Raw genomic sequence first — 27,817 nt, forward strand, 5'->3', positions numbered from 1 at the left:
CGGTCAAATAATTCTGGAATTAAGGGTAATGGATACTTGTTTTTCACAGTGATCTCATTGAGTCCACGGTAATCTATGCATGGTCGTAACCCACCGTCCTTCTTCTTAACGAAAAAGAATCCGGCTCCTGCAGGTGAAGAAGATGGTCTGATAAATCCTTTGGTTAGATTTTCTTGTATATAATCAGACATAGCTTGCGTCTCTGGGATGGATAGCGGATAAATTCGTCCCCTAGGAGGTGTTTTACCCGGAACCAGGACAATTGGGCAGTCCCATTCGCGATGAGGAGGTAGAGAGTCTGCTGCTTGTTTACTGAAAACATCCGCAAAGGATTGATACACCAGAGGTAGGTCGGGAAGGCTGATTGACCGGAGAGGTACAATTGAGGCTAAACAGTCCTTGGTACAAGATTTACCCCATGAAAGGACTTCCATGGTTTGCCAATTAAGTTGAGGGTTATGTTTCTGCAGCCAAGGTAAACCAAGTATCACATCTTGAGAGGCTTTGGGAATCACGTAGAAGGAGAGGTATTCGGAATGGAGCACACCAACTTTCATCTTGAGACATACGGTTCGATGAGTAATTATACCATCTGGAATTCGACTTCCATCCACTGCTGTAACGGCAACTGCTGCTTCCAGAGGCATGGTTTGAACTTTAGACCGCATGACAAAGGCTGAGGAGATGAAGTTCTCGGCTGCCCCAGAATCTAGGAGAGCTGAAACTTTCACTGTAGAACTTGGAACTTCTAATTGAATAGACAAAGTCGGCTCTTCCCCAGAACGTGATTCTAGAGTAACTCCTAGCTTAACCTCTCTTGAATAAGCTAGGAGCGAGAGTTTCCCGGTCGGAGTTTGCAGAATTTAACTAAGTGTTCAGAGGACCCACAGTACATGCAGAGGTTACCCTGTCGACGACGAAGTCGTTCCTCTTCTGTGAGGCGAGAGCGCCCAATCTGCATAGGTTCGTCTGTCGTTACCGGAGACTGTGATGAAGAATCTTGTCGAGGCCTAGGATGATAACGTGGACTGGATCGCTCTGCCCTGGATTTCTCTAAACATCGCTCCCTGTAGCGTAGGTCAAGTTTGTTACAGAGAGAAATCAATTCATCCAGTTTAGTTGGCACATCCCGGATAGTTAAATCGTCCTTGATTCTCTCAGAAAGTCCATTCCAAAACGCGGCGATCAGGGCCTCCTCATTCCAGTTTAACTCTGAAGACAACGTGCGAAACTGAACAATATATTGATTGACAGGACGTAAACCTTGACGTAGACGGAGAATCTCCAAAGATGCTGAGGTGGTCCTGCCGGGTTCGTCAAAGATTCTCCGGAAAGAAGATACAAACTCTTTGTAATTAGAGAGGATAGGATCACCTCTCTCCCATAATGGTGATGCCCACTCCAGAGCCTGACCGGAGAGGAGGGCAATAATATATGCGACCTTAGAACGAGCTGATGGGAAACTGGCGGACATCAGTTCGAACTGGATCTCGCATTGATTCAGGAATCCCCTGCAAAGTTTTGGAGTTCCGTCAAACTTACTCGGAGAGGGTAACTGCAAGCGGGACGTAGGCAGCATCACAGGAGAAGCTGTAGTGGTAACTGGGACAACCGGAGTTGGAATCTGGACTTGAGACGTTTTAATTGCTGTATGAAGAGTCTCTAAACGGTCTGCCATAGTTTGCATAAACTGCACTATTTGTGTCTGTATAGACTCCTGGTTTTCCAGACGGGAAAGGATATTTGACGTAGCACCGCCTCCTGCGAATTGGTCACTTGACGGATCCATGTGGCCAGTGCTTACTGTCAGGTCCGGGTGTTTTTGTGAATCCGTTAACCTGGAACCAACCTCAGGTGTAGGTGCTGGGGTATGAAGAAAACAGGGAGGACGAAGGAAGTTCCGTTTCATATATTTATTAAAGTAACAATTCGGTAAGGAGTTAAATGACTAGTTGTTAATCATCATTATACTGAAGTATTGCAGGAATGACAGAAATAATATGCAAGAGAAAACTCAGAAATAAATAAAAGAAATGTTCATGGAAACATATGCAAAAACAAGCTGAAGAATAAATGTTGAATTGTCCAAATATAAACAGGCTTTGATGCTGAACTGCAGATTGTGTTTAACTGGTTAATGCAGACATGGAGAATTAACTGTAAGAATTTGCAATGGAGTTTTAAGAGTTAACTGAGAGACTGTGAAGAATTATCCTTGTAATGACAACATAGAAAAAGTACTGAATTGGGTTACTTGCGGGTTCCGGAGATCACTGTGAAACTGTAGTAGATGGCAAGGTGATGAATGGGTTAAATGCAGAGTTGAACAAACGAACAGCTGAGGGAATTGGAATCCTCCAGACTTTGTATGATAGGCAGACAGACAGGGTAACCTCATGCAGGACACTGGGAATCCAAGTATTTCCAATAGGTGTGCAATTGACTGATAGCACAATGGAGAGCCGGTAGATCTTTGGCAGTGAAGGCTGCAAAACGGACCTCTGGGAACGGAGGCGATATCTGGACCACGGGAATCACACAGGAATGCACGGAGAGAGTTCAGAGCTAGAGCACAGCTTTGATACAACAAAGCACTGGCCCAGAGTGACATAATCCCAGCCTACTTAAAGGCAGCACAAGCACGGGATTGGCTTACACCTGCCCACAGGTGTTTTCACAAGTGCTCAGTATTAGCTATTTGGTCTCCAACATGGCCACCTCCTATACAGCAGACACACCGCAGTGCCTTAGGCCATTTGGTCCCCGCACTCACAGTTCCCAGACTCTGCATTACCTGTGCCATTGATCACGCCGTGTCCCCACACGGGCGCACAGCACCGCGAGCAACCGCACTGGCAACGGATGAACCCCAGAACCCGCAAAGGTGAGAGACCGGTTCGTGACATACAGCAGCTATAAGGGGAAAAACACTTATATAAGGTTATCCCTGTATATATATATAGCGCTCTGGTGTGTGCTGGCAAACTCTCCCTCTGTCTCCCCAAAGGGCTAGTGGGGTCCTGTCCTCTATCAGAGCATTCCCTGTGTGTGTGCTGTATGTCGGTACTTTTGTGTCGACATGTATGAGGAGAAAAATGATATGGAGACGGAGCAGATTGCCTGTAATAGTGATGTCACCCCCTAGGGGGTCGACACCTGAGTGGATGAACTGTTGGAAGGAATTACGTGACAGTGTCAGCTCTGTATAAAAGACAGTGGTTGACATGAGACAGCCGGATACTCAGCTTGTGCCTGTCCAGACGTCTCATAGGCCGTCAGGGGCTCTAAAGCGCCCGTTACCTCAGATGGCAGATATAGACGCCGACACGGATACTGACTCCAGTGTCGACGGTGAAGAGACGAATGTGACTTCCAGTAGGGCCACACGTTACATGATTGAGGCAATGAAAAATGTTTTACACATTTCTGATAATACGAGCACCACCAAAAAAGGGGTATTATGTTCGGTGAGGAAAAACTACCTGTAGTTTTCCTGAATCTGAGAAATTAAATGAGGTGTGTGATGATGCGTGGGTTTCCCCCGAAAACAACGGATAATTTCTAAAATGTTATTGGCATTATATCCTTTCCCGCCAGAGGTTAGGGTGCGTTGGGAAACACCCCCTAGGGGGGATAAAGCGCTCACACGCTTGTAAGGGCTCTACCTTCGCCTGAGATGGCCGCCCATAAGGATCCTGCTGATAGAAAGCAGGAGGGTATCCTAAAAGGTATTTACACACATACTGGTGTTATACTGCGACCAGCAATCGCCTCAGCCTGGATGTGCAGTGCTGGGTTGGCGTGGTCGGATTCCCTGACTGAAAATATTGATACCCTAGATAGGGACAGTATATTTTTGCCTATAGAGCATTTAAAAGATGCATTTTTATATATGCGTGATGCACAGCGGAATATTTGCCGACTGGCATCAAGTCTAAGCGCGTTGTCCATTTCTACCAGTAGATGGTTATGGACACGTCAGTGGTCAGGTGATGCGTATTCCAAACGGCATTTGGAAGTATTGCTTTATTAAGGGAGGAGTTATTTGGGGTCGGTCTTTCAGACCTGGTGGCCACGGCAACAGCTGGGAATTCCACGTTTGTACCCCAGGTCGCCTCTCAACATGAGAAGACGCCGTATTATCAGGCGCAGTCTTTTCGTGGACAAGCGGGCAAAAGGTTCCTCATTTCTGCCCCGTGACAGAGGGAGAGGAAAAAGGCTGCAGAAATCAGCCAGTTCCCAGGAACAGAAACCCTCTCCCGCCTCTGCCAAGCCCTCAGTATACGCTGGGGCTTTACAAGCAGAATCAGGCACGGTGGGGGGCCCGTCTCAATGAATTTCAGCGCGCAGTGGGCTCACTCGCAAGTAGACCCCTGGATCCTTCAGGTGATATCTCAGGGGTACAAATTAGAATTCGAGACGTCTCCCCCTCGCCGTTTCCTAAAGTCGGCTTTACCGATGTCTCCTTCTGACAGGGAGACAGTTTTGGAAGCCATTCACAAGCTGTATTCCCAGCAGGTGATAATCAAGATACCCCTCCTGCAACAGGGAACGGGGTATTATTCCACACTGTTGTGGTACCGAAGCCGGACGGCTCGGTGAGACCGATTCTAAATCTAAAATCTTTGAACACTTACGTACAGAGGTTCAAATTCAAGATTGAGTCACTCAGAGCAGTGATTGCGAACCTGGAAGAAGGGGACTACATGATGTCTCGGGACATCAAGGATGCTTACCTTCATGTCAAAATTTACCCTTCTCACCAAGGGTACCTCAGGTTTATGGTACAGAACTGTCACTATCAGTTCAGACGCTGCCGTATGGATGGTACACGGCACCCCGGGTCTTTACCAAGGTAATGGCCGAAATTATGATATTCCTTCGAAGGAAGTGAATTTTAGTTATCCCTTCCTTGGACAATTCCCTGATAAGGGTAAGATCCAGGGAACAGTTGGAGGTCGGTGTAGCACTATCTCAGGTAGTGTTGCGGCAGCACGATTGGATTCTCAATATTCCAAAATCGCACCTGGTTCCGACGACGTGTCTTCTGTTCCTAGGGATGATCCTGGACACAGTCCAGAAAAAGGTGTTTCTCCCGGAGGAGAAAGCCAGGGAGTTATCCGAGCTAGTCAGGAACCTCCTAAAACCGAGCCAAGTCTCAGTGCATCAATGCACAAGGGTTCTGGGTAAAATGGTGGCTTCCTACGAAGCAATCCCATTCGGCAGATTTCACGCAAGAACTTTCCAGTGGGACCTGCTGGACAAATGGTCCGGATCGCATCTTCAGATGCATCAGCGGATAACCCTGTCACCAAGGACAAGGGTGTCCCTCCTGTGGTGGTTGCAGAGTGCTCATCTTCTGGGGGGCCGCAGATTAGGCATTCAGGACTGGGTCCTGGTGACCACGGATGCCAGCCTGCGAGGCTGGGGAGCAGTCACACAGGGAAGGAATATCCAGGGCTTATGGTCAAGCCTGGAGACATCACTTCACATAAATATCCTGAAGCTAAGGGACATTTACAATGCTCTAAGCTTAGCAAGACCTCTGCTTCAAGGTCAGCCGGTGTTGATCCAGTCAGACAACATCACGGCAGTCACCCACGTAAACAGTCAGGGTGGCACAAGAAGCAGGAGGGCAATGGCAGAAGCTGCAAGGATTCTTCGCTGGGCGGAAAATCATGTGATAGCACTGTCAGCAGTATTCATTCCGGGAGTGGACAACTGGGAAGCAGACTTCCTCAGCACGACCTCCACCCGGGAGAGTGGGGACTTCACCCAGAAGTCTTCCACATGATTAAAAACTCGACAGGTATTGCGCCAGGTCCAGGGACCCTCAGGCAATAAGCTGTAGACGCTCTGGTAACACCATGGGTGTACCAGTCAGGGTATGTGTTCCCTCCTCTGCCTCTCATACCCAAGGTACTGAGATTGATAAGATGGAGAGGAGTAAGCACTATATTCGTGGTTCCGGATTGGCCAAGAAGGACTTGGTAACCGGAACTTCAAGAGATGCTCACGGAGGATCCGTGGCCTCTACCTCTAAGAAGGGACCTGCTCCAGCAAGGACCCTGTCTGTTCCAAGACTTACCGCGGCTGCGTTTGACGGCATGGCGGTTGAACGCCGGATCCTGAAGGAAAAAAGGCATTCCGGATGAAGTCATCCCTATCCTGATCAAAGCCAGGAAGGATGTAACCGCAAAAACATTATCACCGCAATTGGCGTAAATATGTTGCGTGGTGCGAGGCCAGTAAGGCCCGACGGAGGAAATTCAACTGGGTCGATTCCTACATTTCCTGCAAACAGGAGTGTCTATGGGCCTGAAATTGGGGTCCATTAAGGTTCAAATTTCGGCCCTGTCAATTTTCTTCCAAAAAGAACTAGCTTCAGTCCCTGAAGTTCAGACGTTGTAAAAGGGGTACTGCATATACAGCCTCCTTTTGTGCCTCCAGTGGCACTTTGGGATCTCAATGTAGTTTTGGGTTCCAAAAGTCACATTGGTTTGAACCACTTAAATCTGTGGAGTTAAAATATCTCACATGGAAAGTGGTCATGCTGTTGGCCCTGGCCTGGGCCAGGCGCGTGTCAGAATTGGCGGCTTTATCCTGAAAAAGCCCTTATCTGATTTTCCATTCGGACAGGGCGGAATTGAGGACTCGTCCTCAGTTTCTCCCCAAGGTGGTTTCAGCGTCTCACCTGAACCAACCTATTGGTGGTGCCTGCGGCTACTAGGGACTTGGAGGCCTCCAAGTTGCTAGACGTTGTCAGTGCCCTGAAAATATATGTTTCCAGGACGGCTGGAGTCAGGAAATCTGACTCGCTGTTTATCCTGTGTGCACCCAACAAGCTGGGTGCTCCTGCTTCTAAGCAGACTATTGCTCGTTGGATTTGTAGTACAATTCAGCTTGCACATTCTGTGGCAGGCCTGCCACAGCCAAAAATCTGTAAATGCCCACTCCACAAGGAAGGTGGGCTCATCTTGGGCGGCTGCCCGAGGGGTCTCGGCTTTACAACTTTGCCGAGCAGCTACTTGGTCAGGAGCAAATACGTTTGTAAAATTCTACAAAATTGATATCTTGGCTGAGGAGGACCTGGAGTTCTCTCATTTGGTGCTGCAGAGTCATCCGCACTCTCCCGCCCGTTTGGGAGCTTTGGTATAATCCCCATGGTCCTTACGGAGTCCCCAGCATCCACTTAGGACGTTAGAGAAAATAAGAATTTACTTACCGATAATTCTATTTCTCATAGTCCGTAGTGGATGCTGGGCGCCCATCCCAAGTGCGGATTGTCTGCAATACTTGTACATAGTTATTGTTACAAAAATCGGGTTATTATTGTTGTGAGCCATCTTTCAGAGGCTCCTCTGTTATCATGCTGTTAACTGGGTTCAGATCACAGGTTATACGGTGTGATTGGTGTGGCTGGTATGAGTCTTACCCGGGATTCAAAATCCTTCCTTATTGTGTACGCTCGTCCGGGCACAGTATCCTAACTGAGGCTTGGAGGAGGGTCATAGGGGGAGGAGCCAGTGCACACCAGATAGTCCTAAAGCTTTCTTTAGATGTGCCCAGTCTCCTGCGGAGCCGCTATTCCCCATGGTCCTTACGGAGTCCCCAGCATCCACTACGGACTATGAGAAATAGAATTATCGGTAAGTAAATTCTTATTATCTTTAATAATCACTAATATTACAATACAAGCTCTGTCTATACACAGGTGCTAAATGGCAAGATAAACAAAAGGTCATTTTCTAGACTTCTGTCCAGCTTACGAGTCTTATGTTTCTCTAGCGAGTACAATGCGGTTGGCGGGGAACCTAGTGAGTACAATGCGGTTGGCGGGGAACTAGAACAGCACAATACCTGAATGAGTCTGTCTGTCACTTTGTCATGCTCCTCTTGGTGGAGTCTCCTTTCTTGTTCAAGAATAGTCTGTAGTTCACGTAAAGTTGAATTCTTTTCAGGTGACACATTACTGCTGAGCTGTTTAGTAGACAAGAATAGCACACATATTTTATCTTTACATGCGGGTAAATGTCACTAAAAGTGTTCTAAAAAGGTGTTTAAACTGCTGATCCCATTTTTAATTAAGTCTAGTGACAGATATCACAGAAGAAGCGTCAATATCTTCTCTTAATGTGCTTGTTACTTTTACATCTTGGCCATTCATTATTTTTAGATTGATAATTAGTTATATTTTTATATAAAAATAATACATTTATAGAGTAGAAACATTGAGGTCTATTCATGAAGTAGTGAAAAGTGTGGAGAAGTTGCCTATGGCAACTAATCAGCTACTCCGTACAATTGTATAGTATGCAAATTATTAATGTTACTTCAATGCTAATTGGTTGCCATGGGCAACTTCTCCACTGGCTCACTTCTCCACACTTTTCACTTCTTCATGAATAGACCCCATTGTATTATTGCAATATAAATAAAATAAATGAATTGCTAGACAACATATAATAACCAGCTAGCTGTTTTCATGTCGTACTATGCTATTCAGTAGGAGGCACTTACATGCTGACACAGACACATGAAAACATAAGATTCCACAGCGTCGGAATGCTGATGCTTGCTCTAATAGAGAGTTGTTACTGTAAAGTTCTAATGATATTTAGGGGCAGATGTACTAAGTCTTCGATAGAGATAAAGTGGAGAGATATAAAGTACCAATCAGCTCCTGTCATTTTTGCAAACATAGTCTGTAACATGGCAGTTAGTAGCTGGTTGGCTGGTACTTTATCTCTCTTCACTTTATCACTCTTCAAGGCTTAGTACATCTGCCCCTTCGCATGTAGGTTAATGCTGAAATGCCTAATCAAAGATACATGAAGGTTTCTATTATTCAAAACATAATTTATGAACCGTGGTGGTCATCCACTGAAATGATTATGATGGAGAAAAATATATTACAAAAATGTCACGTTTTTAAGGAAACTATGGGGACCCAGACATAAACTAAAGGAAAAATTAAGGGAACATTTTGTTTTTCAGCATAATAAGATGGCCACAAGCTGTGTGAATTCATGTTCCTTTGGAAATTTTATCCAAATTGACTGACCTTTTTACATGATGTGATGTGCATACCCTAACAATTGTTATTCAAATAACAGCAAAAGTCATAAAATCAGAAGCCGGTCCTTTCAGATTGGATTGAGCACTATTAACGGGTAATCAGGTTGAACAATGCTTCACACTGACACATGGGATGGTAATTTTGTGACCACACACATGCAAAGCTGAGAGACCCAGATTAGACTGCCATCTGAACAATTACATCAGCGAAAGGTCAGATTGTTACATGAGCCACATAGTTTTTCAATTGGCAAACTAACTGTGAAACTTTATTGCAACAGCTAATATGCTAATGCAGGAGGCAGACAACTATTGCCTGATTCAGTGGAGACGCACCATCGGATCACTCTGCATGACCATCGGTCATCTGAGTAACCTTCAGGTTACTCAGTATGGCCGTCTCTGACCCGCAGCCGAAGTCAGTAAATCTGCATCGACAGACGCAGACACTGAACAGAGCCAGTCTCCGCCCCTTTCCCGCTCCCAAACGCCCTCAGCCTGTCAATCAGGTGGGGGCTTAGGGGCACTGCGTGCGAGGACACAGGACCCGTTCTGCACATGTGCGGTGTCCCCACCTTCAGACTTGTATGCTAATCATCGGGTTACCGTACAAGTCTGAATTAGGCCCTCTGAGCACTACCTGACAGATTGTAGTAAGGATGGAAATGGATTAAATGTATACAGTAATACAATGAAAAGCTTTATTTTCCACATCAAATACCTTGAGTTAATGAGGACCTATGACCAATTATATTCTGCAAATTGTCCAGAGATTCTCCAGCCCATGGCAGGAAATCCTAATGTGTGCACTCATACTTTTATTATTAAAAACACTAAAATCTCCCAATCATCAGATATTCAGCTCGTATGGACTAGAAATTTCTCTGAGAAATATGTATATTCTCTATATGTCAGCGAAGGAGGGTGTCTTGGAATACCCATTCTACTCCTTTAGTTTGCCGCAGACCATCTCACTCAGTGAGTACTTTGGCATTAAAACCTTGGATCTGATTTAAAACAATTCTATCTCCACTCATTTATGTATCCCCTGATCTCGTAGAAATGTAGAACATAAAAAATGTCCAACAATAACTTTCTACCTAAAATATGAGATTGTGCTGTTAAATTATATTGGGACTGCTTCAGAGGTGGACGCTATGACGATGTTTGCGCAGTTCAGCGTTTTTTGTACTATGCATGCAACTGTGTTGCACTGAGCATTTGTTGCGTTAATTACTGACAACAGAGGCAGTGAGAATTTGGAGACAGAGTATATTTATGGGAGGTAACGGGGTGGGGGTGACTAGTCAAACGCAGGCGTGCTGCTAGTCTTTTGACGATGGTGGGTGACTCTGTACACATTCCAGCAGCTGCATACAAAGACAGTTGCATATGCAACTGTCTACTTTTGAATTAGGGGGATTATTCAGGTTGGATTGCACATTCTGATAAAAAGCAGAATCTGCAATCCTTTCTTTCGCATGTTGGGGGCCGCCCATTGCAGGGGTCCAGCATGCTAAATGGCCTGCCCAGTGGCTGCAACCGCAATTTAATTGTTGTCACAGCAACTGTGGGCGGCTGCTGCAGCTAGGCTGCATATGCAGGTGGTGCACCGCCATTTTTAAAAAAAACGCCACCGACACGCCCCCGGTTCTCCGACGCCGCACTGAAAATGCTTGGTTGCTGCCCCGTGAATGCCCCTGCCTGTCAATCAGGCAGAGGCATTCGCAGTTAATTCAACTCAATTGCTTTAACTGCACGCACACGCGCAGGACAGAACCTGTGCATGCGCAGTGCCACCGCCGGGCTTCTGTGGTTGCATAAATTAGCGATGCGACCTGAATAACCCCCTGGGCCCTTTATCCTCTAAACAAACTTACGGATTTCCCTCAGGGCTAGATCATAAAACATTTATTTGCTGGCTTTACGGGGCATTTTATTTATTTCTGTTATAGCAGCTCTCAAGAACTTCCAATCCTTCAAAGATGTTAGGAAACATATATGATCTACTAATGAATAAGCAAATTCGGGGGGGGGGGGGGGGAATTCAGTTAACCACGATAACCCATTTACACAGCTTAACATAGCTACAACAACTGTTTTGCTATTCAACTTAAAAGTTAAACTGCGTTACCTCTCCATAGGATTTAACACAGATTTTTATTCATAGCCCCTTAATAGATGAAAAGTTGGGGAAAATCCCTAATTTGCCCAGTAATAACATGTACATTTTGGTCAATATTCTGCAAACTGCAGAATAATGGGTTAAAAGTTGTGGGACAGGTATATGGGGGTGCTATATTGATGGGACCGGTGTTTTTAAGCTTGTAGGTGGGAATTACAGGTGTATTTATTAACTTTTTTTTAGAAAATGGCTTAAATGACACAAACAAATCAACTCATTTTTATGCACCCTCAAATTATCTAGAGAATTTAATTTGTAGAAAGACTCTTGCTGTCTATTATGTTATTACGGTTATACAAAATGCATAAATCAGCCATTTGACACCTTTTAAGACCCCAAATACTTTGTCTTGACCACTAATAGACTTCTATACCGGTATCCAATAATAATATGCATTTTTGTGGCTACAGACCGATTTTCCCGTTTCCCCCCACACTTATTGTGGGAATTACCAGCCTTAATTACCATGCAAACACTGGGATAAGGCTTCTTCAACTGAATTGTGCAGTAAGCGGGACGGAGCATACACGAGGTAAGCGATATGACCACGCAGACAATGCCACTGTAAACAAATATTTTGCTGCAGCTAATTGAACCTGCCCCTAAGTAGTCTCAAACTTTCAGTTAATAAATCTCCATTCTTTGGGAAGTTCTCAACATTAGACTGTTTACAGTGCTATGCTTCCCTGCCAGGGGCAAATTGTACAGCACATATTGTCTACTGTCAGCTTCACGGCTAATACTTGTTCTACACACAATATTTCCTTCCTCATGGAATCTATACAGGGGATATTGTGGTCAGGAAGCTCATGCCCAAAAATAGCCTGCAGCTGGTGATAGGTATATTACCTTAAATATGTCACTACTAATTTCCAAATCTCAGGGTTTTTACATATTCGCACTGCTCCTCAGACTAGTACCAGAACCTACCTAAAATATAAGTATACATTAATATAGTACATATTAGATGCAACAAAATATCCGCTTCATCTATTTTGGGAAAACAACCTGCCCCACCACCCATGCCTTTGCTTAACAAAAATATCTGGCTTGTGTTTAAAATGAATCACATTTAGAGTATTATTCACAACAATTCTGATGCCTTCTCAGCCATCTGGTCTCCATAGTTGGCCCATAATGGAGCGTGTCCTCCCATGACCCCTCGGTCTGTGAGCTCACAGATTGCTGATGCCATGAGGCTGGAAGGCACATGTGCTCCTCTTATATATTATCAAGCACATACCAAACCATGCTACCATAACACTTATGCTTGGATTGTACATCTACTTTCAAAACTGATGGCTTGATTATGCTTGATACTGTCACCAGTTGTGAGATTGATTTGCAAGTCTCCATCCCCTCTCCCTTCTTTCTGTCTGTACCCTTTATACCTTTTGATAAATATAACTAACAAAATCATTAAAAAAAAGAAACATCTTTCACTGCTCATTGTGTCCATATGAAGAGCCCACATCCCCCAGCATTGCAGACACACCTGCACTGTTCGATCATAGTTTTCTAGGTTGCCTATTCCTGGAAAATTTACCATTAGGCAGGTCTCGGACATGGGAACCCCACAGTTATGCAATCACTGGAGTAGGGGGTGGTTTATCAAACATATGCAAGTTCAGTTCTTTAACACAGATTAGTTTAGTTCATCGGGATGTAGTTAATATCCCAGCTGTCGGGATCCCGGTGTTCAGGATCCCGACAATGGAATACCAACAGCCAAGAATGCCGACAGCCTCACCAAGGCTATTCCCACTCATGGGTGTCTACGACAACCACAGAGTGGGAACAGAACCTGTAGCGAGCGTAGTGAGACAACGTGCCCATATGGGGCTTCATAGCGCTCGCCCCACTGCCGGCATTCTGGCGGACTGGATGCCGCTGTTGGAATGTTGACAGCCAGCATCCCGTCTGCCGGCATTTCATATCCAACGAAGTTAATTTGCTAGAGAAATGCTTACTACCAGATGTAATAAAGGGTAGGTAAGATTCCACTACGACCAATGCTTACTCTGCATCAGGCAGTCTCGTTACGCTGTATGGCCAGGTTTTAAGACAGAGACGTAGCTGCCACATCACTAGGATCTCATTCTACAGAATGGCATATTTTTGTTATTTTCTTTAGAATACTGATAGCAATCTAGGGGTTAGAGATGCAACTGGAATGAACAAAAGTGCTTCATTTGAGTTTCAGCATGCTGTATTTAAACTGTCACTTTTTCTCTCTCTAAATTAAAGTGTTGCAGTTGAGACACACACTGATAAAGAAATCCCTGTAACAACACAAATTTCACAAGGTCATCATTAAAGACTGCAGGTGTAAGGTGTTACATGCCTGAGAATGGCAAGCTTTCAATTGTATTATTACTATTTTTAAAACTATGCATTGATTTCCAATTAAATAATTACAATTTGTAATTACATTCTCCTACTTGTTTCCATGTAATATTATAAATTCCTTTATCCACTCTTGCGGCTGTCACCATGGGTTACGGCGATTCCTCAAAGTCACGTCATGACTGTATGCATTCTGTGTGTGCTGGGTAAACTGTGCTCACGGTCCTATGAGTAATAACCCGGCAGTTATCATGATGTGAATTATTACTGTGCTCCCAAAATGTTTATTTCATGAATGTCTGTGTGGTATGAATTGCCAGTTTCAAAACTGTATCTGCATTGCTGAACTAAGTGGGAAGGTGTTAACTGAAAATTTTTTGAAGGCTTAACTTCCCTGGAAATAATGGGGCAGATGTATTAACCTGGAGAAGGCATAAGGAAGTGATAAACCAGTGATAAATGCAAGGTAATAAACACACCAGCCAATCAGCACCAATATGTAAATTAACACTTAGGAGCTGATTGGCTGGTGCGTTATCACCTTCCACTTATCACTGGTTTATCACTTCCTTATGCCTTCTCCAGGCTTAATACATTTGCCCCAATGTTTGCTTTTCATGGTAGGGGGGCCCTTGTTCAAGCCCGTAGACACAGACTGGCAGGATGGAAGAGGGTCAGCTTATCCGTCTCATTCAGCTTTTCCTCCCCAATAAAATACCTTACCTCAGATATATACATTTTTGTAAATTTTAGTAAATTTGCAAAAATCTCAAAAACACTTTTTTTCACGTTGTGTGTAGAATTTTGAGGGAAAATGAATTTATTCCATTTTGGAATAAGGCTGTAACATAACAAAATGTTGAAAAAGTGAAGCGCTGTGAATACTTTCTAGATGCACTGTATATGACGTTTAGTGTCCCTGGAAACAACCTAATTTACATCTACACAGGTCTTGTGAGGACAAAGAAAGCAGTCCTTTTCAGCATGGAAAGGAAAAGAATGACTATAAGGATCAGAAGCAGACACTACTCTAGGTTCACTCTACAGGGAAGTAGTTTCATGCTAGGAGTGGTCCGATCTTCAGCCTCTACACAGATTACCTAAACCTCAGAGTAAGATAATTTATGGTTCTGATGTTTTATTCATTTTTATTTACTTGAAGTCAATCTGTGCATATCATAAATGTATGTCTTGTTTATTTACTTGTTTTTCTTTGTAACTTAACCCTGGAGATGTTTTCTCAATAAATTTTAAAAGTTTATCAGTGTTATCTCTGTGCTGTATGAATTCACATACCTGGACAGGTCCATGCTACATAAGTAAAACTGTGGATTTTTAAGTGTGCTGTAAGTGACTGGTGATCGTAAGTGCACTATTGAATACCCTTCATGGTGGCAGCTTGAGTAACACCCATGTCAGGACCACCCACCTGTGTCAGGTAGGTGTATCTGAGCAGAGGATGGGGCGCAATGCTGTGACAACCCTTAAAAACCATGGCGTGCTTTCGCCATGAAGGAAATACATGCAAAACAGATATAGTAAGCTTTCCTTATCTTATTAATGCCAACTGCTATATTGTTATGGACAGACTGACCCATGGGAGCATTGCATACAGACGATAGCTATACATAATGCTATAGTTATAAAGAGGAGGTGCTGGTCCCAGAAAAACGACATTACTGTACACAAATTAAGATATGTGATGCGATAATGACCAGCAATTTATAACTGTCTATACTGAACACAGGTTTGGGGATCCTGTCTGGACGTTTTTTTAAAGGGGCAATCATGTACAAGGCTAATCCATGCCTTGTACATTATTTCCCCTTTAAAAAAACTTTGAAGTTCAGCCAGGAATCCTACACAGCCACCGAACTCGGACTTCATTATATCCCGCCCATGGAGGCTGATTCTAAATTGGGAGCAAATCTAAAAAGCAAGAACAGTAACTTTAATTCTGGAACAAACCATGTTGCAATGCAGGGGTGCAAACACTTTTTTTTTATTTGCATGCAGAGTAAATACCAGCTGCTTTAGCAAGTAACTCACAAATACTGGACAACTTTATAGATTTGAGTTTGGACATTTTAATAAGGTGCCGGGTGGATTCGCCTGACAGTGGCACAACTTAATGGCGGCAGGGATCTCGTTCGAAAGTGCTTGCTACCCCACAGGTAGTGAGCACATTTAGGCAAATGTGACATTCGACTGGCCAGATGAAAGGGGAGAATCGGGCTGCCGTTGCCAGTGTTTAAATGCCCCTTCGCCCATAATTGAATTCCCCCCTATATTTCTTTGCATATTTTAAATCTGTCCCACCTGCAGTGCAGCATGGTTTTGCCCAGGTGCACAGCTACTTGCTTAATTTTTCTTTGCATCCAGCTCAGAATCAGGCCCATATTGTGAGCCACAATGTGAAATTAACTTTATAGAAGACAAAGGTTCCAGGTTTAAAGTAATCCTGAAAAGCAGTTGAAAAATGCATTGGTGCTTTCTAAATGTTTTTGAAGACCCATTTCCTAAATTTCACCTTGAAAATGCATTTAAGCTGCTAAACCTAAACACAACAAGTCTGCACAATTCTAGATGTAATGGGTTATGCAACATTGCTGACCTCTAGACTGAAACCGCCCTGGTCTCCTGGGTTGTAGTGTTTACTGTCCCCATCTGCTCTGCGATGTGACTCATGATTTAAAAGCAGACGGTGGGCATCTTCTTCATGCTCATGGTGGAGCTGCCATTCCATTTGATCTCTCAGCTTGGACTGCTAGGTGCATGGGTAGTATATAAACACAAATAAAAAAAGACAAAGGATGGGAGGACAAAGAAAAAAACAAACACAAACACACACACAAAAATAAAATGGGTAAGGTAGAGGACTTAAAAAACTACAACACAAAGAAAAGCGTGAACAGAAAAATTAACTTAAATATGGTGGCATAAGAGAGTGATGAAAACAAAAGCAAAAAAAGAATGAGCAAAATGATGGGTTGAAATATCTGAAAAGCAAAAGAGAAAAAACAGGGGTGGGGAAAAGAATGCAAACACTGGTTATGAGACGCGCATGCAATGAGAGATGCATGTGTCATACCAACAGCAAGCGTGCAGGCCATGAAAGCATCAGCATACTAAGTTTCTTCCCCATTGTGACTCCAAATGGCTAAGCCACATCTGCTGTGCAATTCAGTGATGCACTAATAGTGACAGCTAGAGAGACTTTACCCACTGACCATAATGCTGGTAAATGCAATGCAAATATATCAAATAATGGTACAGAGGTATTGGCCAACACTTGTCTAGGTAGGAAGTCACTATATCACAGCATATGTTAATTAAAAAAAAATACCAGGTTTTCGCATTTTTGTCACTGGAAAATGTTGCAATTTAGCAACGTAATGATTTAGCTGGGGAAAAAAACAGTGCCTGTTTGTTAATGGCAAAGAAAAAAAACCACAAGTAAATAATGACAATTAGGTAACATCAATTTACCTGAAAATCAGTTATTAGTTCCTTTCCAAGATTTCCAATGGCGGAATCCCGAGATGTTGAAGTCAAGTTGGACAAGAAACTAGAAGATTCTGTGAGATGTGGCATCGGGGACAGGTCATCTACATGGTCTTTTAGGTCTTCACTTGTTTGCTCAATTCTTTCTAGAAAGCTATGCAAATCTTTCCTGAATACTTTCATTTTACTATTGATGCTGTTTAAAACTTCAGCTCCAGTGGCATCTTCTCTTTCTGGATAAGTGTCAAGCACCTCCTCCACAGGACCGCTCATCATCTGCACTTTGGCTTCATAGATTAAGCTGTCTGTGTCAGTAATAAGGTGGTCTACAGTTTTTCCTAGACTTTCAGCCTCCCGTTTTATATTGAGAAGATAATGTGCATCCTCTCTCTTTTGAAACGGTTCCATAGAGTACATGTCAGTAGCTTCTGATGGTTTTATACTTTCAAAGCCTGAGGTCTTCTCATAAGCATCTTCTGAGTCACTTTCCCCACCAATAGGTCCTTCTCTCTTTGGCTGAGCAGGGCGTCCGTCTTCACTGTCACTTTCTTTCCTCCCTGCATCACTTTCTGCATCACTGTCACGTGGGCTTGCTGTCCTCATTCCCAGGTGTGATTCAAGATCATATCGTTGTACATTTGACAGTAAAACCCTATTTTCATATTGAAGCTTCATTATCTTAGCACTAAGATCACTTATCTGGATTCTAGCTGACTTCAATTCTTCCTGTAGTGAACCATTGCATTTGGAAGGGTTGTCGTCAATCCAGACAAGGTCCTGCACTGGCCCGAACTTAAATCTATTCAGTTCTGTTGTAAGCTGTTTATTGTGATCCTCTATCTCAGAAATGGATCTCCTCAGCAGCTCTGCTTCCTCTTCCACAAATTGGAGGTGGCGCCGTAGCTCTGTGGCAGATTCCATGGAATCACCGTATGGTGAGGTAGGAATGCTTGAAACATACTCCCTGCTTAGAAATTCTTTTTCATACTGACACCTGAGGTCTTCCATTTCTGCTTTAATGCCCCTGTTTTCTACCTCCAGCTCTACTATTTTTCTTCCCAGGATATTAGCTTCCTCTTCAACCAATTTAAGACGTAGTTTTAACTCGGCCTCTCTAGTGCTGGGTGGGCCTCCAGTTTCCCCTGTTGGGAGAGGACTTTCCACATCCCCATAAATTGACCTGTATTTCTCCAGTTCCTGTTCTGCATCATCTTTCTCTTTTCCTAGTTTGGCCATTTTCTTTCGCATAAGTGCTGCTTCCTCCTTTGCAAACTGAAGCTGGCACTTTAAATCAGCACTGTCCTCCTGCACACCAGGAAATATACAAGAAGGCTAATGTATTGTTATTTTGAAATCTATACGTTTTGCTGCCAGAAGGACTTTATACAGAATTCATATCAACAATGTTTTGCACTGTTGCCATACAATATTGTTAATTGCCTTACTGCAGCTATTAACACAATCACTGGTTGCTGGATTAAACTTCCTATACATATTTTATAATTTTAAAGTAAATGGAACAATTTATCTATGGAAAGACATATCATCAAATTATTTACATACCTTTTTATGACTTTTTGGGAGTTTGCACCCTTTTAGATATTCACCCTTCTTTAATTTTGTGAAGTTCAAGCTTGTAAATGGATCTAACCATTACCAGGCAAATGGAACCTAAGGTTCTCCTGGTATAACATTCTGTTGTCATCACTAGGATTTTGTAAGTCCCAGTCAGAAAACTATTTTTTTCTTACACTTTCAAACTTTTGTTAGGACAGAGCCAACATAGAGCATAGCTACCTGGTCAAGGAATTCTTTGGTCCTCCACCAAGGGAAAAAAATGAATCCAGAGTCTAAGGCAATGCATTACTATCTATAACATGGTGGCATAGGTTAATCGCTTGTTGAAATGATATGGCCTAAAGCTGGTCCGTGGACTTTAATGAATGCTCTATCTACAAAATACACAATTATCTCATGTTTGTGTGCTTGAAATACACACATTCACATGTTCATCCATATTGGGCAAATACGATATGTACAGATCTTGTACAACTGCTGATGGCACTTCACTGTGGCTCATATGAAAGTGCAATCACATATATAGCAATTTACCGGAACTCTGGATTCCCAAGTAACCCCCAAACCCTACCCATACCAACAGCTGGCACTACAGATAAGGATCCTGTTATCAGCCTGTCTCTCCAAAGCACAGCCCTAAGCCTCTGCTCCAACTAACTTTTGCTTGGAATTTGACTCTCTGAGGTTTACTTACACAGCGTTGCATTGTACAAAAAAAAAGTGTTTATGTCCGATATTAAGGACAATAATTTTACTAGAGATGAGTGGGTTCGGATTTACTCGGTTCTTTACGCAAGAATTTTCATCATTTCTTATTTTCTGGATTTTTCATATTGACTAACCAAAACACGTGACGTCCGATAGCCAATAAGGAGATTCGGGTAAATCAGAGTAAACCGGAACCTGCTCATCTCTAGATTTTATTAGCAGCACATGGTTTTACAACCCAACGCTTCATAAATAAAAACCTTTGTCTTGATAATTTGTGAACACAGTTTTTGGGTAGCAAATGGCTGGGGAACTATCTGTCTGTTTACAACAAAAATGTCATTATAATCATAAACAGCTTATGAGAAACATAGAAAGTCAGAAGCTGAATACCTGAAATGAAGCCTTTTTCTCTTTGTGCATCTCTCGGCTTCCTCTTCGTTTTAGTGTACTCTGAAAAAGAATATAAAACTCATGCTTATTGAGTAAAATGAAACAATGAGGCACTTCGTTATAAGTCTACTAACTACAAGAATCTAAGTAAATATTATTTCAATTTTTTTAAGATCCTACATTTGTGAAGAACTGTATAAAATTTCCATTTTACAACTGAAGAGTATCTACAGCTTAAGTGACTTCTGTTCCGGGTGGTCTTCAGGTTGCCGACTGTTGGGATCCCGGCGCACAGTATACTGGCGCCGGAATCCCGACAGCCGGCATACCAAAACTTTTTCTCCCTCGTGGGGGTCCACGACCCCCCTGGAGGAAGAATAAATAGCGTGGCCCACCGTGCCCGCAGCGTGGCGAGCGCAGCGAGCCCGCAAGGGGCTCATTTGCGCTCGCCACGCTGACGGTATGCCGGCGGTCGGGATTCCGGCGCTGGTCGCCAGGAGCCCAGCCGCCGGCATACCATACCACACCCGTTCCGGGTGTTCTTCAGGTTCCCGACTGTCGGGATCCCGGCGCACAGTATACCGGCGCAGGAATCCCGACAGCCGGCTGACCAACACTTTTTCTACCTCGTGAGGGTCCACGACCCCCCTGGAGGGAGAATAAATAGCGTAGCGCGCCACCGTGCCCACAGCGTGGCAAGCGCAGCGAGCCCGCAAGGGGCTCATTTGCACACGCCACGCTGTCGGTATGCCGGCGGTCGGTCTTCCGGCGCCCGTATGCTGGTCGCCGGGAGCCCAGACGCCGGCATACCATACCACACCCTTCTGTTCCCCCACCTATCTCACTTTCTCTCCAGTCATTCCGCTCTCATGTCTCTGCAATCAGACTTACTCCCCCAACATTAGATGGGAAGAACAAAGTCTAAGGTCACTTCTAAATCCTCCTCCTCTTGGATCGCTCTGCTGCTTTCCGCACTGTTGGTCACCCTCTTTTCCTGCACACCATTCACTACTGTAAATTAGCCATTATGACAAGATCAAACAACTACTTTAGTGGCATAGTTACCATAAATCAGGAATTAGGCCTTATAATTAGACCTTATTGCCTCTTATTGCAGCAGTAAGAAATTAGGTATCACCAGAATATACCAAAGTACATATTCAAGGACAGAGGTTTCAATAGACGCCCTTATTGCAATATGTAAGAAGTAAAGTGATTGCTAATGTCGGATCCGGCCCATGAAGTCGCACCTGCACATGTGCAGCCATCAGATTGTGCATGTGGAGAACACCCTCCTTTGAAAGTTCAGGGGCTGTTTTTGTGAACGAAAATGAGGGGAGCAAAGCAAATATCTTACATCCTGATGTTACTTTTAGTCCCTCGAAAACAACATTATTCGGGGGGTATTTCCTACAAAATTCCTTCAATAAATATGCCACATAGTGTCTACCTCTGCTACATTATCCAATATTACCACATGGATATCCCATTAATTAACCTAAAGCTCAACATGTGCCAAACAGAGCTTATTCTCTTCCTTCCTCCTGATTCGCCAGCTCCCCTCAAATCTTTCTCACTGTCAATAACTCTTTCATCATCTCTGATCTTCACTTATGGAATTCCCCAAACACATCTATCCCTGCTTCTATGCAGCATCAAGACTGATTTTCCTCTCTTATTGCTTCACATTTCCAAACCACTTAGCAAATCCCTGCACTGGCTCCCCATGTATTCCAGAAATCAGTTCAAAGGAATCATTGTTATCTAAAAAGCCCTCAACAAAACCACCCTTACCTACAGATAAAATTTTGTCTCAAAATATTCTCTCTCTGTTCAAGATACAGATCTACCTCTGATCTGTATCTTGCCTCTGGTAACCCGTCTCTCACACCCACCGACAAGATTTCTCCCATGCAGATACTCACTGTAATTCCCTATCACGCCCGATCAGACTCTTACTTCCCTCATTATTTTTTTATAACTCCTGATCAGACTCAGATTTACAGAGTTCTGAACATCCATGTCTGTATTACCGCTTACCTTACTCCCACCCATACTACTAGTACACCCTCCCATCTGTCCTAATATTTAGTCTGAGCCACACTCACTCCTCTTTTCAGCTGTGCCCTCATCCAATTACCAGTTATTTATATAGCGCACACATATTCCGCAGCGCTTTACAGAAAATATTTGGCCATTCACATCAGTCCCTGCCCCAGTTAAGCTTACCATCTACATTCCCTACCACATGAACACACACACGTTCATGCCAGGGTTAATGTGTGTTGGGAGCCAATTAACCTACCAGTGTATTTTTGGGTTGTGGCAGGAAACCGGAGTACCTGAAGGAAACCCACGCATGCACGGGGAGAATATATAAACTCCACAGTTAGGGCCATGGTGGAAATTGAACTCATGACCTCAGTGCTGTGAGGCAGTAATGCTAACCATTACACCATCCATGCTGCCCAATATAATATAAGCTCTCTCATGAGCAGAGCCATAACTGTCCTTTGTTAGTATGTTTACATTTATTCCATCTACTATGTATATCCCAATGTTATGTTGTTTTCTCCATTGTCTGTAGCTGTGGAACATGGTGGGACCTTTTAAATCAACAATAATAATTACAAAATAAAATAATTTTGAGAAATTTACACTTTGTAATGATGAACACATATATTGGTAGATGCTCAATTAGCTTAGTGATATCATTCAGGTGCTTGAAAGGGAGGGGTATTTCTAAGCAAGAAAAAAAGCCATTTGTTTCCCCCAGCACCCTGAATCATAACCGTAACTAGATATAAATTCCACATGATAACAGAATTCAGAGATCTTCGTTACACATATTTGCGCAAATGTGTGAATAAGCCCCAAAGCCGCATCAAGGCGTCTCTGTATATTTGGGGTCCCTAGCGCTATATCTAGGTGCATGGTGTGGCACCCCAAAACACCAGCATAAGCCAGAAAGCACAGCGTAGCATACCAGTGAAAAAACTATAGTGTTAATAAATTAGTGTTTAGGAAGCCAAAGCTATAGAGAAAGTGATACAAAATGAAATGCAATTAAAATAGAGAAATAGTGTTAAGAAATTAATAAGTGAAAAGTGTTAATGGAATGTAAAGGTATGCCACACTAAGGCCATCCAGCTCAGCCAGTCCAGAGGCACCACACCTCACACCTCCATTACCCCAATCTGGGTCTAGGATTAACCAGCAAGGAGCCACATGATAATGGCTCCTTACTACAATATGTCTAAGCTAAGAGCTACCTACCTTGGAGCAACCCCATAATGCTCCCTGTGGCATGTCAGGGCCTACACCTCCTCCTAATGCAGACACCTCTCTGCCTCTCACAACAAACACATATATTGGTAGATGCTCAATTAGCTTAGTGATATCATTCAGGTGCTTGAAAGGGAGGGGTATTTCTAAGCAAGAAAAAAAGCCATTTGTTTCCCCCAGCACCCTGAATCATAACCGTAACTAGATATAAATTCCACATGATAACAGAATTCAGAGATCTTCGTTACACATATTTGCGCAAATGTGTGAATAAGCCCCAAAGCCGCATCAAGGCGTCTCTGTATATTTGGGGTCCCTAGCGCTATATCTAGGTGCATGGTGTGGCACCCCAAAACACCAGCATAAGCCAGAAAGCACAGCGTAGCATACCAGTGAAAAAACTATAGTGTTAATAAATTAGTGTTTAGGAAGCCAAAGCTATAGAGAAAGTGATACAAAATGAAATGCAATTAAAATAGAGAAATAGTGTTAAGAAATTAATAAGTGAAAAGTGTTAGTGGAATGTAAAGGTATGCCACACTAAGGCCATCCAGCTCAGCCAGTCCAGAGGCACCACACCTCACACCTCCATTACCCCAATCTGGGTCTAGGATTAACCAGCAAGGAGCCACATGATAATGGCTCCTTACTACAATATGTCTAAGCTAAGAGCTACCTACCTTGGAGCAACCCCATAATGCTCCCTGTGGCATGTCAGGGCCTACACCTCCTCCTAATGCAGACACCTCTCTGCCTCTCACAACAAACACATATATTGGTAGATGCTCAATTAGCTTAGTGATATCATTCAGGTGCTTGAAAGGGAGGGGTATTTCTAAGCAAGAAAAAAAGCCATTTGTTTCCCCCAGCACCCTGAATCATAACCGTAACTAGATATAAATTCCACATGATAACAGAATTCAGAGATCTTCGTTACACATATTTGCGCAAATGTGTGAATAAGCCCCAAAGCCGCATCAAGGCGTCTCTGTATATTTGGGGTCCCTAGCGCTATATCTAGGTGCATGGTGTGGCACCCCAAAACACCAGCATAAGCCAGAAAGCACAGCGTAGCATACCAGTGAAAAAACTATAGTGTTAATAAATTAGTGTTTAGGAAGCCAAAGCTATAGAGAAAGTGATACAAAATGAAATGCAATTAAAATAGAGAAATAGTGTTAAGAAATTAATAAGTGAAAAGTGTTAATGGAATGTAAAGGTATGCCACACTAAGGCCATCCAGCTCAGCCAGTCCAGAGGCACCACACCTCACACCTCCATTACCCCAATCTGGGTCTAGGATTAACCAGCAAGGAGCCACATGATAATGGCTCCTTACTACAATATGTCTAAGCTAAGAGCTACCTACCTTGGAGCAACCCCATAATGCTCCCTGTGGCATGTCAGGGCCTACACCTCCTCCTAATGCAGACACCTCTCTGCCTCTCACAACAAACACATATATTGGTAGATGCTCAATTAGCTTAGTGATATCATTCAGGTGCTTGAAAGGGAGGGGTATTTCTAAGCAAGAAAAAAAGCCATTTGTTTCCCCCAGCACCCTGAATCATAACCGTAACTAGATATAAATTCCACATGATAACAGAATTCAGAGATCTTCGTTACACATATTTGCGCAAATGTGTGAATAAGCCCCAAAGCCGCATCAAGGCGTCTCTGTATATTTGGGGTCCCTAGCGCTATATCTAGGTGCATGGTGTGGCACCCCAAAACACCAGCATAAGCCAGAAAGCACAGCGTAGCATACCAGTGAAAAAACTATAGTGTTAATAAATTAGTGTTTAGGAAGCCAAAGCTATAGAGAAAGTGATACAAAATGAAATGCAATTAAAATAGAGAAATAGTGTTAAGAAATTAATAAGTGAAAAGTGTTAATGGAATGTAAAGGTATGCCACACTAAGGCCATCCAGCTCAGCCAGTCCAGAGGCACCACACCTCACACCTCCATTACCCCAATCTGGGTCTAGGATTAACCAGCAAGGAGCCACATGATAATGGCTCCTTACTACAATATGTCTAAGCTAAGAGCTACCTACCTTGGAGCAACCCCATAATGCTCCCTGTGGCATGTCAGGGCCTACACCTCCTCCTAATGCAGACACCTCTCTGCCTCTCACAACAAACACATATATTGGTAGATGCTCAATTAGCTTAGTGATATCATTCAGGTGCTTGAAAGGGAGGGGTATTTCTAAGCAAGAAAAAAAGCCATTTGTTTCCCCCAGCACCCTGAATCATAACCGTAACTAGATATAAATTCCACATGATAACAGAATTCAGAGATCTTCGTTACACATATTTGCGCAAATGTGTGAATAAGCCCCAAAGCCGCATCAAGGCGTCTCTGTATATTTGGGGTCCCTAGCGCTATATCTAGGAGAAAGTGATACAAAATGAAATGCAATTAAAATAGAGAAATAGTGTTAAGACATGCCACAGGGAGCATTATGGGGTTGCTCCAAGGTAGGTAGCTCTTAGCTTAGACATATTGTAGTAAGGAGCCATTATCATGTGGCTCCTTGCTGGTTAATCCTAGACCCAGATTGGGGTAATGGAGGTGTGAGGTGTGGTGCCTCTGGACTGGCTGAGCTGGATGGCCTTAGTGTGGCATACCTTTACATTCCATTAACACTTTTCACTTATTAATTTCTTAACACTATTTCTCTATTTTAATTGCATTTCATTTTGTATCACTTTCTCTATAGCTTTGGCTTCCTAAACACTAATTTATTAACACTATAGTTTTTTCACTGGTATGCTACGCTGTGCTTTCTGGCTTATGCTGGTGTTTTGGGGTGCCACACCATGCACCTAGATATAGCGCTAGGGACCCCAAATATACAGAGACGCCTTGATGCGGCTTTGGGGCTTATTCACACATTTGCGCAAATATGTGTAACGAAGATCTCTGAATTCTGTTATCATGTGGAATTTATATCTAGTTACGGTTATGATTCAGGGTGCTGGGGGAAACAAATGGCTTTTTTTCTTGCTTAGAAATACCCCTCCCTTTCAAGCACCTGAATGATATCACTAAGCTAATTGAGCATCTACCAATATATGTGTTTTTTGTGAGAGGCAGAGAGGTGTCTGCATTAGGAGGAGGTGTAGGCCCTGACATGCCACAGGGAGCATTATGGGGTTGCTCCAAGGTAGGTAGCTCTTAGCTTAGACATATTGTAGTAAGGAGCCATTATCATGTGGCTCCTTGCTGGTTAATCCTAGACCCAGATTGGGGTAATGGAGGTGTGAGGTGTGGTGCCTCTGGACTGGCTGAGCTGGATGGCCTTAGTGTGGCATACCTTTACATTCCATTAACACTTTTCACTTATTAATTTCTTAACACTATTTCTCTATTTTAATTGCATTTCATTTTGTATCACTTTCTCTATAGCTTTGGCTTCCTAAACACTAATTTATTAACACTATAGTTTTTTCACTGGTATGCTACGCTGTGCTTTCTGGCTTATGCTGGTGTTTTGGGGTGCCACACCATGCACCTAGATATAGCGCTAGGGACCCCAAATATACAGAGACGCCTTGATGCGGCTTTGGGGCTTATTCACACATTTGCGCAAATATGTGTAACGAAGATCTCTGAATTCTGTTATCATGTGGAATTTATATCTAGTTACGGTTATGATTCAGGGTGCTGGGGGAAACAAATGGCTTTTTTTCTTGCTTAGAAATACTCCTCCCTTTCAAGCACCTGAATGATATCACTAAGCTAATTGAGCATCTACCAATATATGTGTTTGTTGTGAGAGGCAGAGAGGTGTCTGCATTAGGAGGAGGTGTAGGCCCTGACATGCCACAGGGAGCATTATGGGGTTGCTCCAAGGTAGGTAGCTCTTAGCTTAGACATATTGTAGTAAGGAGCCATTATCATGTGGCTCCTTGCTGGTTAATCCTAGACCCAGATTGGGGTAATGGAGGTGTGAGGTGTGGTGCCTCTGGACTGGCTGAGCTGGATGGCCTTAGTGTGGCATACCTTTACATTCCATTAACACTTTTCACTTATTAATTTCTTAACACTATTTCTCTATTTTAATTGCATTTCATTTTGTATCACTTTCTCTATAGCTTTGGCTTCCTAAACACTAATTTATTAACACTATAGTTTTTTCACTGGTATGCTACGCTGTGCTTTCTGGCTTATGCTGGTGTTTTGGGGTGCCACACCATGCACCTAGATATAGCACTAGGGACCCCAAATATACAGAGACGCCTTGATGCGGCTTTGGGGCTTATTCACACATTTGCGCAAATATGTGTAACGAAGATCTCTGAATTCTGTTATCATGTGGAATTTATATCTAGTTACGGTTATGATTCAGGGTGCTGGGGGAAACAAATGGCTTTTTTTCTTGCTTAGAAATACCCCTCCCTTTCAAGCACCTGAATGATATCACTAAGCTAATTGAGCATCTACCAATATATGTGTTTGTTGTGAGAGGCAGAGAGGTGTCTGCATTAGGAGGAGGTGTAGGCCCTGACATGCCACAGGGAGCATTATGGGGTTGCTCCAAGGTAGGTAGCTCTTAGCTTAGACATATTGTAGTAAGGAGCCATTATCATGTGGCTCCTTGCTGGTTAATCCTAGACCCAGATTGGGGTAATGGAGGTGTGGTGCCTCTGGACTGGCTGAGCTGGATGGCCTTAGTGTGGCATACCTTTACATTCCATTAACACTTTTCACTTATTAATTTCTTAACACT

General features: G+C 43.3%; 1 protein-coding gene across 4 annotated transcripts in view; it reads right to left on the minus strand.

Annotated features, from left to right (window-relative positions):
* Nucleotides 1-27,817, minus strand: part of MTCL1 (microtubule crosslinking factor 1) — a 350,167-nt gene that overhangs the window by 87,109 nt on the left and 235,241 nt on the right. For 2 of the 4 annotated variants that reach the window (XM_063923486.1, XM_063923489.1), the window contains exons 4-7: nucleotides 19,793-19,852; nucleotides 17,099-18,418; nucleotides 16,224-16,376; nucleotides 7,861-7,980 (exon numbers count right to left, since the gene is read on the minus strand). In XM_063923486.1, coding sequence (XP_063779556.1) covers nucleotides 7,861-7,980; nucleotides 16,224-16,376; nucleotides 17,099-18,418; nucleotides 19,793-19,852 — 1,653 coding nt within the window. The remainder of the gene's footprint in view (nucleotides 1-7,860; nucleotides 7,981-16,223; nucleotides 16,377-17,098; nucleotides 18,419-19,792; nucleotides 19,853-27,817) is intronic. The other 2 variants (XM_063923487.1, XM_063923490.1) reach the window with 2 other exon arrangements.

Source organism: Pseudophryne corroboree, chromosome 5 (assembly GCF_028390025.1).
Source record: "Pseudophryne corroboree isolate aPseCor3 chromosome 5, aPseCor3.hap2, whole genome shotgun sequence".
In the NCBI taxonomy this organism is placed as follows: domain Eukaryota; kingdom Metazoa; phylum Chordata; class Amphibia; order Anura; family Myobatrachidae; genus Pseudophryne; species Pseudophryne corroboree.